This window comes from Xiphophorus hellerii, chromosome 14 (genome assembly GCF_003331165.1).
Source record: "Xiphophorus hellerii strain 12219 chromosome 14, Xiphophorus_hellerii-4.1, whole genome shotgun sequence".
In the NCBI taxonomy this organism is placed as follows: Eukaryota; Metazoa; Chordata; class Actinopteri; order Cyprinodontiformes; family Poeciliidae; genus Xiphophorus; species Xiphophorus hellerii.
Window position 1 is genome coordinate 11,169,853 of NC_045685.1, and position 11,604 is coordinate 11,181,456.

The 11,604-nt window shown below is 39.8% G+C and overlaps 2 protein-coding genes across 2 annotated transcripts; one reads left to right on the forward strand and one right to left on the reverse strand.

The window, feature by feature from the left end:
* Positions 1–619: 619 nt before the first annotated feature.
* Positions 620–3,238, reverse strand: nedd8 (NEDD8 ubiquitin like modifier). The gene is made up of 4 exons (XM_032582125.1): positions 3,031–3,238; positions 2,886–2,933; positions 2,693–2,775; positions 620–1,595 (listed from the first exon to the last, which is right to left on the reverse strand). The coding sequence occupies exons 1-4, from the start codon at positions 3,046–3,048 to the stop codon at positions 1,493–1,495; spliced, it is 252 nt and encodes an 83-aa protein (XP_032438016.1). The 5' UTR covers positions 3,049–3,238; the 3' UTR covers positions 620–1,492.
* A 255-nt stretch (positions 3,239–3,493) lies between these two features.
* Positions 3,494–8,966, forward strand: gmpr2 (guanosine monophosphate reductase 2). Its single transcript, XM_032582120.1, has 10 exons — positions 3,494–3,620; positions 4,020–4,149; positions 5,010–5,129; positions 5,408–5,491; positions 5,604–5,777; positions 5,868–5,949; positions 6,127–6,233; positions 7,269–7,311; positions 7,677–7,836; positions 7,944–8,966. Exons 2-10 carry the CDS (start codon positions 4,063–4,065, stop codon positions 8,128–8,130), a joined length of 1,044 nt encoding a protein of 347 aa, XP_032438011.1. The 5' UTR covers positions 3,494–3,620; positions 4,020–4,062; the 3' UTR covers positions 8,131–8,966.
* The last annotated feature ends 2,638 nt before the right edge of the window (positions 8,967–11,604 follow it).

The following is an 11,604-nucleotide window of genomic DNA, read 5'->3' on the forward strand; positions in this document are numbered from 1 at the left end:
TCAAACATTCCCGTAAACACACTCCTAAATCTAATGGAAAGCCTTTTCAGAACGACAACAGACTCAGCTGGAATTCCTCAAAAATGTGTTTTAGAAAAATATACAGGAATTGATTTTGATAATGCCATTTGTATATATATATATATATATATATATATATATATATATATATAAAATCTAAGGTGTAATAAGCTATGCTTTTTTCAGTCTACGTTTTGTGTTCTTGTTACTGACAGTAATTTAATTTTCATCTATTTCTGTACCAGTCTTGTTTATTTTCTTTGCCTTTATTTGTTTGCTTTTTTTTTTTTTGACACATGTACGGAAAGGTTCAAAAGTACCAAAGTAAACTAAACTGAAGTTGTTATAGCTGTGAAAAGTGAACAAACATCATACTAAACTCTATAGATGCAGAACAAAATGTGACCTAAGATTATTTGTGAAGGCAATTACCCTGTACTTTTAGCAATACAGCATATGTCACATGACAGAAAATGGCTACCTTTTCAACAGCTTCTTACATCTCAGCTCCATCTGACTGGACCTGGCTGATTCAGATCAACTGTTGCTTTCTCTGTAAATCCTCTAATGTTTTAACACAGGACAGTGAAACACGAGGCCTTCACAGAATCTGTTTTATTTCACAAAGTCATACGTTTGAAAGGACACTGAACACAAGCACAGGGTATTACAGGTGCTGACACAGCGATAAGAAAAGTAAACAAACTACTTCTTCATGAATTGAAGTAAGTTCAAATTATCCATGAACATGTTAAATCAATCTGTCACGCAGGTGGAAAAAAAAAAAAAAAAGCCATGAGGTTCATGATAGTCGCGCCGACTCTTGACCATCATGGTAATGTTCTTTACTTGCCCTTTTCTCCATTATAAGAGAAAAATACGTGTTTTGCAGAGTATTTTTGTTCTGAAACAGAACTAGACAAAGCAAGAGTAAGATTGTCTGAAGTGGATAAAGACAAAAAAAAAAAAAGCTGAACCCAACCCAACAATGGTTCCTGTGTAGTCTAGGGTTAGTCCTGTTATTAAAGCTAGTCTTCTCACACTTACTCTGCTACATCAATGCTTCATAAGAGCTCAGTCAAACCCTGTGCGATACTTTGTGACAATCTAACTCTACAAGGATTGACATCCCTTATCCAGCTTTAAATTACAGTCGTCTCATTAATTTCAGGCGTAGCAGACATCTTCTGCTCCATCACAAACATTACTTGCACAGAGTGACAAAAGGACGACTGAATAGTGGGTTTTTTTCTTAATAGCTAATCAGTCAAGTGTTAATCCAAAGCTAAAGAATTTATCATCTGCGCACACGGCTTTGGCAACAAAACACACGAAAGGCTGTGAGGAGCTGGAGATGGAAAGCAGAAACTGGTTCGACTTCAGTGTCACTAGGTGATTGTGCGACCGCTTCCAGTAGCGCTGTGATCTTTGAAGGCGTCGTGTCAGTTTGAGCTTGTTGTTGCGCCAGAGGTTAAAACGTGGAGCAGAGCGGGCGGCCTCCTCTGAGGGCGAGCACCAGGTGAAGGACGGAGCCGCCCTGGATCTTGTAGTCTGCGGCCGTTTTCTCGTCGTTCCTGAACATGAATAAAACAACAAAAAAACATTTTGTATAAGAAATTAAGACAGTAAAACTACTTTTATTAAACCAGTGGCGATAAATTTAAAATATTTCAAATGAATGTGTTCAGATTCTGTGGAGGAATGTCGCCAACTTTGTTTAATGTTTTCATTTTGAGAGTAAAACGCTGCAATATTCTTTCAACCACAAGGTTTCCCCCAGAAAACCTGCTAAGCCCGGTGGTTGGGGCGCTCGCCAGTCATTCATCCAGCGGCCCACCGGGTTTTTGAGTTAAGAAAATGTTTTAAAGTTGGCAGAGAATTTGAAAATATCACTTGAAAATTATGTGTTATTGGAAGATAAATATCTGAATGCCAACTATAAAGTCTTACAAAAACGCAAATATTAAAAAAACTTAAATAAATACGCAATGATAAGCCTGGCGGGGGCACAGGTAAAGCCTGGTGGCCCACCAGGCTTATAACACACTGTCCCAAAATCTACCCTCTCGTTCTGATTATCGTGTTTTTATCCAATTCTGTCCTTCACTTAAAGGGGAGATGTCCTCAGAAGGGCTTTGTTTGTAGCAAAGCCGACTTCTTGTAGGTCCCCCAAAAGTTTATTTTAACCTGAAACGTTCATGTTAAATCAAATGTAAGGAAACATACATTTTCACAAGTACGAAAATGTTATGTTTTACTATAGTTTTTTGCTTTTTAACCTCAATTAAAAATCCAATAGCTACATTACTGTAGAGGTGACTGAAAAGGAGGTATTCACCTGCCATCATGAAAAGAAAATTAATGAATTAAATGAAGGAGGCTTTCAAATCTAATTGTTAATGCTTGAACTAGTAACATAAACAGCTGGTGCTGCTAATGTAATGCGTGTCTCATTTCTGGGCGCACAATTATGCTAAATTATTTTTGTTATTGACAATGTTTTACATGATTTACGCACACACACACACACACACACACACACAAACAGCTCACTATTAACTAAAAAGATAATTACAACTCATTTTTCCCTTTAAACGACAATGTTGAGTTTGCAAAAATATGGCAGTAATTTACTGAAATTACTGCTCACTGAGAGAAAAAACAATCTTACATCTGTTTTCCACTGTAGATCAACCTCTGTTGCTGGGGAGGGATCCCCTCTTTCTCCTCCACTCTTTCTTTAATTCGCTCCACCTGCATTGGAAGATATTGCAGTCGGACAGATGAGTGCTTGAAAACACATACAATCAGTCGGTTTAGGTCTGTTCAAAGTCCAAATGAAGATGCAAAATGCCATCATATACCTTATCTGTGGGCTCTATGTCAATCTCTATCTCCTTGCCAGTGAGAGTCTGTGATAAAAACGCTTTAGAGTCAGAGATAAGCAGATTATGATTCACTACGATAACAATTAGCCAACCATAGAAATCATTGTTTCATGTTTCTTACCTTCACTTTAATCAACATCTTTGTTGGATGATTTTTGGAATAAATATACACAGATGTAATAATTTAGCGAGCAGTCTGCTGACAGGATTTATTGTTTAACCTGCTGTGGCTGTAAATAAAAATGATTTTTCAGCTTCTGTGTCGGAGAATAATTGTTCTAGAAATCCAGTGGTTGTTTCCTGTGTTTTTTTAATTAAATCCCCCGCCACCGCTTGTGAGAGCAACACTGTTCCGCTTCACTTACTATTCGTTTTATTTGTTTTATAATAAAAAACAATCAACACCGCTGCAAAGCGATCTACATATATGTCGCTGGCATTCACGCAAATACCCTACGAAGAAAAGCAAAAATTTGATTTGTTTTCTAACTGCCTTAAGACGCATTTACGACATCAGTGCGGCGGGACGTAAAGCGACTGTCGCGTTTGTAGTTCTTACCCGGATGTAACCTTCGAGAGGACGCCGTCTAAAAACTACAGCGCGGCAGAGCAGCCTGTGTCCGCCGCTGTAAAACCTCCCTGACAGCGGCGAGAGGAAGTGGGGAGGCGGTGCAGACGACTTTTATAACATCCTATCTGACTTTTCTAACGGTAAACGCTTTCTTCTACTAAATGTGTCGCATTTTGTTGTGTAATATCCACCCTGTTCTTATGCAACTGCTGTTTGTCCTAGTAAAGTAGCGTGAATTGTGAGGGTGTACACTGATGTAACCTTGAATCTTGACAAGAGGTTGCCCTGTCTGCACGCTCTGACATGTGGAATCAGCTAGCATGCTTTACATACATGTTACAAAACTCTCTCTTCCCCCCCCCCAAAAGAAGCCATGCTTATCTGTAATATTTTTGAAGTCCTTAAAACGTAAATCGGCTTTTCCGACCTTCCTGTGAATATGTAAAAGTTGAATGATGGAGAAGATGGGTAGGAAATGAGAGAAAAAGAACCAAAAAAAACGCGGCTCCGTCTTGATAACTGATCTCTGTCTCTTTCAGTGTCTCCTGCTTTAATCTTTAGCCTACATCCCGTTTCTCCACCATGCCTCGCATTGAGAATGACATCAAGCTGGACTTCAAGGATGTTCTCCTCCGGCCCAAACGGAGCACGCTCAAGTCCAGGAGTGAGGTGGGTCAAGTCCAAATGTGGTCTCTGTTACACAGACCAAAACAAAGCAACTCGTTGTATGCGTTTTCGTCTATTTGTACTCTGACCCCCCTCAGTGAAAGCCGTCAACTTTAAACGGCTTTCATGTTCCTGCAAAAGACAAACTTCCCCACAGCATGATGCTGCCACCACCACCACGTTCTTACATATTGTTCAGAGTGATGTTCACTATTATTTTTCCACCACCGATTGATTGTTGTCTATACAAGCTCAATACTAGTCTCATCTGACCAAAATGCCTTCATCTACGGGTTTGTAGTAAACTGCACAGGGGGATTCATTTGACTAATTTTTACCAATCTCCCCTCTCTTCAGATTTGTGGAGAGTGTGGCTAATAGTTTTCATGCCAACAAATTCTCTCACTTCACTCAGTGCGTTCCCTTCCCAGTCTGTTAGCTTAACCGAACCACCGTGTCTCAGTGAAATGTCCCGATCTTGAAATATTGTTGATAACCGCAACTTTCTCTCTGACGTGTCTTCTTTGTTCCCTGATCTTCATCATGCTTTTTGTTCACTAGTTATTTAGGGGCATCTTAAGGAAGCTTCTATCAGCTCTTTGATAACTTGCCAACAAGATGGCGGTGCCAGTCCGGTAGATTCTGATCAAAGTTACGGGTTATTTACCTGATTACGCCAAAACTTTATTTCATCATTAAAAATGACATGATTTTTTTAATTAACTGTTTCTTTTACGTTTCTTTCCTTCCTTGCCTTTTTTTTTTTTTTTTAGCAGTGACGACTAAAAATATTTCTTAATTCTTTCACCAATAATGTGTTCGCATGACATATTGATAAAGTTTTGTTGTGTTCTCCTCTCTAGGTGGACCTGTTGAGGAGCTTCACTTTCAGGAACTCCAAGGGCAGCTACAGAGGGATTCCCATCATCGCCGCCAACATGGACACCGTGGGGACCTTCGAGATGGCCCAGGCTCTGCACGAGGTTGATTAAAACCGTAAAACATTTGAACGCCATATCGTATTTACCTTCTTCTGGGTTATTTGTTGGTACCAAATCAGGTGGTTGAGAAAGATTAATTGAAAATGTGTAGAAATAGTTGCTTGTACTTCCCATTTTGAATAATGGATAATAGAAATAAGCTTCTGGGATGTATTTTTTTCCTAAGCATTGTATTTTTTCCCACTTTAAATAAGTAAATGTGAATTAAATATTTTTTTTTCTTAATTGACTTTATTTTCATATTTATCTGTGTCCTCTAGTTCACTCTCTTCACTGCAATCCACAAACATTACTCTATAGATGATTGGTCAGAGTTTGCTGCGAAGCATCCTAAGTGCCTGGAGGTATTCAAGTTCTGCACTAAAACCCAACGTCAAATCCTAAATGTGTATTTTTTTCTAATGTCTCAAATTGGATACTCTGGGGGTTTTTTTGTTTTATTTATTTTGTCCCTAGAGTGTTGCCGTCAGCACGGGGACGGGAGAAGGAGACTTTGAGAAGATCTCGGCCATCGTGGAGGCCGTGCCGCAGCTCAAGTACATCTGTGTAGACGTGGCCAACGGCTACTCCGAACACTTCGTTCACTTCGTCAAAGACGTCCGGGAGAAGTTTCCCTCACACACCATAATGGTCAGTAAACGTTCAGGAAGAACGTTGGACTGTAAAAATTTCGTTTTGGCAGAAAATAAAGCTAAAGCCTTTTTTTTAATTTTTGATCAGGCAGGGAACGTAGTGACAGGAGAAATGGTGGAAGAACTGATTCTTGCTGGAGCCGACATCATTAAAGTAGGCATCGGACCAGGTGACCATCCTCCTGATTGTCGGTGTTTCCAGGCAGCCTGAGTTAAATATTTCCAGAGTGTTAAGTTCGCTTGTCTCCCAGATCAGGAACTGCTTTAATCTCTGCTCTGACTTTAATACATCATCTAAATTTATGCCGTTTGCAGACGTTTCAGGCTCTCTGTATGTTCGCCCTCAGGCTCTGTGTGTACCACCCGTAAGAAGACAGGGGTCGGCTACCCGCAGCTCAGCGCTGTGATTGAATGTGCAGATGCAGCCCACGGCCTGGGCGGCCACATTATATCTGTGAGTCTCCTGGAACAAACAGTCACTAAATTAAAACTTCTCTACACAATGATTCAACCCTATTAGGATTTTTTGCCAAAAAAAAAAAAAATCATGTTATGTTCTTTAATTAGTTCTTCATATCGCCTAACAAGTGTCTTCACCTCTGTTAAACTGGCTGGGGTTTTTTTGTGTTGTAAAAATGAGACCATAGAAAGTTATTTTGAAACTTTTGTCTGAAATATTCTGTTCAATTTAACTGGTATACAAACAAATATGTTGCAATAACCTTGTTGCATAAATGGGCACAACCGTAAGCTAATAATTTAATTAAAAACCTTTGAAATCAGCTTCAGCATTTATTCTCATCAGTTATTAATAATCTGATACCATAAAATAAGGTTCAGATGTTGTGGTGAAAGTGTCTTGATCTCTGATCATCTTTTATTTTAAAGGCACCACTCAGGATAGATATGTATCGATTGCAAAACAGTCATCAGCAATCTGGGACAACTGGTGATGTTTAAAAAAAAATTGTATGTTTCTCCAAAATTGATGAACAGATTAGACTGAAACTAGACAGTTAGTTTGCCAAGAGGAATGCAAGACAGAAGCCTTTTGTTCCAAAGAAAACTTTCGAGAAGCAGCTGAAATCTCCCTAAACCTTGTGGGGAAAATGTGTCGTGGTCTCATGAAAGTCACGCTGAACTTTGTGGCTTCATTTACTAAAAGTTGGCCTTACACAAAACAAAGCTGGGCTGCTTTTCTTCAGTTTCAGCGTGGCCTAGCTAAAGTTCGGAATTAAATCTGGGAACAAATCTGCGGATTCATCTGGAGAACTTAAATGAAGAAAATGTAAAACAGGTTTTCCTCTTCAAGCTAAGTGCATCCTCTATCCAAAAGGTGAAAAATAAATATAAACATGATTATCAGTTTGTATCTCTAAGCATCATTCTAAGCTCTGTTAGAAATTGATCTCAAGGCATTTTAAGCTATAATAAATCTTAACCACAGTTAAAGTTAGATGATGCATGTTGTTGTCCTTCTGTCCTGCAGGATGGAGGATGTACCTGCCCAGGAGATGTCTCTAAGGCTTTTGGTAAGTTTCACTGTTTTAAAATGAAAGTAGTAAATAGAAGTTCAGTAAATTTTGTTTATAGAGCACCTCTACACCTCAGATAGAAAGATACAAACAGCTATTTAAATGGTGCTGATGGTTGAAAACAAGTCTAAGATATTATTTATATCTGAAGGAATAAAATTGCTTCAGTAATGACGGCATAATCATGTCTACCATTTGTCTAGCTTTAATTTCTCCTAGGGGAGACCGATAAACATAACTTGATTTTGAGTCGGACCATTATTGTCTTCAGCTGCTTTTAAAATGAATCAAGAGTCTCAAGACAAAGTGATCCCCATCGATTTGAAATCAGGAGTTTGACTTCTCCCTGCGGTTCTCTTCAGGCGCCGGAGCCGACTTTGTGATGCTGGGCGGGATGCTGGCTGGTCACTCCGAGAGCGGCGGCGAGACCATCGAGAAAAACGGCAAGAAATACAAGCTGTTTTATGGGATGAGCTCCGACACAGCGATGAAGAAGCACTCAGGAGGCGTAGCTGATTACAGGTGAGATTTTGTTTTAAAAAAAACAGCAGCTTTATTGTTTTTGAATCTGATCTCTTTTTTTTTTTTTGCGACGACGGAGTCATGCTTTGTGTTTTTTGCGCCTGCAGAGCGTCGGAGGGGAAGACGGTGGAAGTTCCCTACAAAGGGCCGGTGGATGAGACGATACGAGACGTCCTGGGAGGCGTGCGCTCCACCTGCACCTACGTCGGAGCCGCTAAGCTGAAGGAGCTGAGCCGCAGGACGACCTTCATCCGGGTCACCCAGCAGCTCAACACCGTCTTCGGGAACAGCTAAACGTCCACCTCCGCCTTCTGATTCTGATTCGCTCCCTGACATTCCAGATTCCAGTGTTTTGTGTATGTAGAAACACAACTGAGCTGATAGAAAGCACTTATAAAATACTGTCCTTCTTATGCTTGTTTTTAATCCAGGTTGGCATTTTTAGAAAAGCTTTCCACATGCATCGTTCTCTTTAGACGTTCCAGGAGTCGCGCTTCGCTAAAAAACTAGAGCTTTTATTCCTCAGCTTATCATTCCAAAGCAAAAATGCTTCACTGTAGTTTCTTAGATTTATGCAACATTTAGTATTTTCATGAACAGTAAGTCTGTCATCTCTTCACTGTGTTCTGCTGCAAGCTTTTGTCCCCAACTTAAGATTTCAAAGCAAATGTCTTAATGCCTATTTTTAAAAGATCTTATATTATATGCAAATGTTTTAGCAAATTAGAAAAAAAAAATATTTTTAGAAGCTCAATCATTCCCATTTTGTATTGCACTTTAAAAAGGCTTTTTTGTATGTTGATTGTAATATTAGTGGACCAATAATGCAATATATTTAAAAAAGTGTTAAATTAGGAGCAGAGGTACCAATTAATACAAATATATTTCCAGTTCATTTACCAACATTTTTATTTATTATAGGCTTCATGATAAGAGATCATTTTTAGGAATTTAGTTTTCAAAGACTTTCGACATCACCTTTACACAGTTCATGTAATTATGATTATTTTTAATCTGTTGTCATCTTTTTCTCTGTTATACATAACCATGGTGTTTTAAATTTGTTGCCAAGTCCTTAAACCCGCCTGGTATTTCGTTTACAGTGAGTCAATAAACCATTTCACGTTTCAGCATTTCTCTGGCTTTATTATTTACTGATGCAGTTACAGTATATTGTCTTTAATGTACATTGTTTACATTTGTTTACTACCACCAGATGGAGACAAATGTCACATTGAAAGAATAAAGAAATAATTGCTATTTAAAATGTGGCTGCATACAAAGCCAACAGAAAACCAAATTAATATTGATTTATCAAGCTGAAGATAATAATATGACTACAGTGAAAAGTATAACAAAACTTTCTTGAATTTATCTTTGATTATGTTCCATAATATATTCACCAACAATTATCCATCACAAGTCACATTCATGCTCACTAAATGCTAATAAATACTATGATCATAATTTTTTAAGAAACTAGCAAAGCTCCCAAACAATTTCTGTAACCAATGGGGCGCTAATTATTCTGCCATATTGGGGGCAAAGTCGCTCATAACACTGGGAGAACTCTTAAATAATTTTTCCAGAGATGGTGTACCCACAAGAGCATTGACATTGCTCCCGGGGAGTGTCATGGGGAATTTCTTTTTCCACCTGGACAAAATTGACGAGAGGCCAGTTGTTGATAGTTGTTGATAGTCGTCTCGTCTCTCTGATGCTGTCCAGATCTGCTGAAAAAAGGCAGCTTAGAGGGCAAAAAAATTCCAAAAGACTTCCAGACTTGCAGGTCAGACTATGTCCTTCCCTCCAGTCTTTTTGTTAGAACTTAGGGATGTAGATTGAATCTGAAGTTGGTTCCTGGTTGTGGTCTTGAAAGTTTCCTGTTTATTGTCAGAGACCCCGTCATGATACTTTGCTGTAGCACAGCTCAGTCCATAGACCAGATAATTCAATGGGTCCTTTGCAGACTTTTTAATCAGACAAGCCATTCATCCAAGGACTCTCATCTGAACTCAAGACTGAGTATCCATCTCTGATAGTTGGGAACTGACAGGGTGCTGACAGGAGGCCTCTATATATATTCTTTTTCACAGAGAGTCAATAAAACATTGCTTTCCTCTGGCTTTATTACCCACAGAGGCAGTTACTGTGTTTATAAAATAAGTTGCATGTATGTCTTTTACTACCTCTAGACAAAGATTAAATTAATAGAAAGGGGAAGAAATATTTGATATGTAATGTGGCTGTAAAAAAAAAGCAAATAACAACCTATCACAATTGTAATCACAGATTGCTAACAAAAGCCATGACCAATATTTAGCAAAGCTTGCAAACAACTTCTGTAATGAATGGGCCATTGAACATTTGTCCACAGTAGCGGCAATGTGTTTGGTAAGACTCAGTGTTCCTTCCACAAGAACATTTCCATTGCTGCTGGGATGTGTTCTGTGTATTTTCCTTCCCCAGTCGAACAAATGGGACCAAATCCCAGTTGTTGAAAGTCATTTCAATCTTGATTATTTCTTCTCTTTGGTACTGCCCAGTTCTGCTGAAAAAGAAGAGTCTAGAGGATACAAAATTCCAAAACACTTCCACCATTTCAGGACAACGATGCTCCTCTCCATTCTTATCCTGAGATGTGATTATTGTGGAACAAATTGTATGTTGCTTCGCAGTTGTATTGTTAATAGTTTTCTGTCTCTCAAAGATAGATGAAATCAATGAAGCAGCTGGATGGTCATGATACTTTGTTGTAACACAGCTCAGGTGGTTATCTTCACAGCTTAGTCCATAGACCGGTCCATTCTTCAGGTCCTTTACAGACTTTTTATCACACAAACCAATCATCCAATCACCCTCACTGGGAAGACTGAGGATCCATCTCTGATAGTTGGGGACTGACTGGGTGCTTTGGATTAGAAAATTACCAGAACATTGAACCAGCCAGCTGTTGTAGAAAATTGTCCTTTTGTCTTTGGACAGGGACATGCTGAAATTGGGAGTCTGGGGTTCAAAGATCAGGTCTGAAGAAGCATTAACATCCTGGTGGCTTTCAGGATCAACCAGAGTCAACAATGACTCTAAAAAGTTGGACGCTTGGTTCACCATCTTCTCCCCGTTCTGTCTTATCTCCAGAACCAGTTTGTCCCGATGGAGGCCCGGCTCCAAGCCTTTCCTCAGATCCACAGCCTTGGCTTTCTCCACATCCTGGTTCACCTGAGAGTACATCTGCAGGAATCTGAAGGTGTCCTTCTCATTCTGGGCTGCCTGCATGCTGCTCCTGCTGGTTTTGATGGACACCATTCGAGCAGAGACTGAACTTTGGACACTGGTCAGAGAAATGTCCCGTAGATTAGTCACAGCCTCGATGAGACGCACGCTGCTGCGAGCCAGCTTCTCTCTTTCACTCTTCTCCCACTTCTCCAGACTCATGTTGTCATCCTCAGTTTTCACCTGTAAGTCCTTCTGCTCAGCTTTCAGCTTCTCCAGGAGCTCTTTGTGGGCCGTGGAGAAGGTCTTCATGTTGTGAAGGCGGTGCTGGTCTTCAATGGCGCAGGAAACGCACACACAGGTTTTATCATCCAGGCAGTAGTATTCCAGGAGCTTCTCATGCTGGGGACATTTGGTGTTTCCATCTATAGCCATGGGTTCAGTCAGAGGATGAGTCTGCAGTAACACAGGTGTGGTGAGGTGGGCCTCCAGGTGCTGGACACACATGGAGATCTCACATTTCATGCAGGTCTTCCGTGCTGCTTTCCTGTCCTC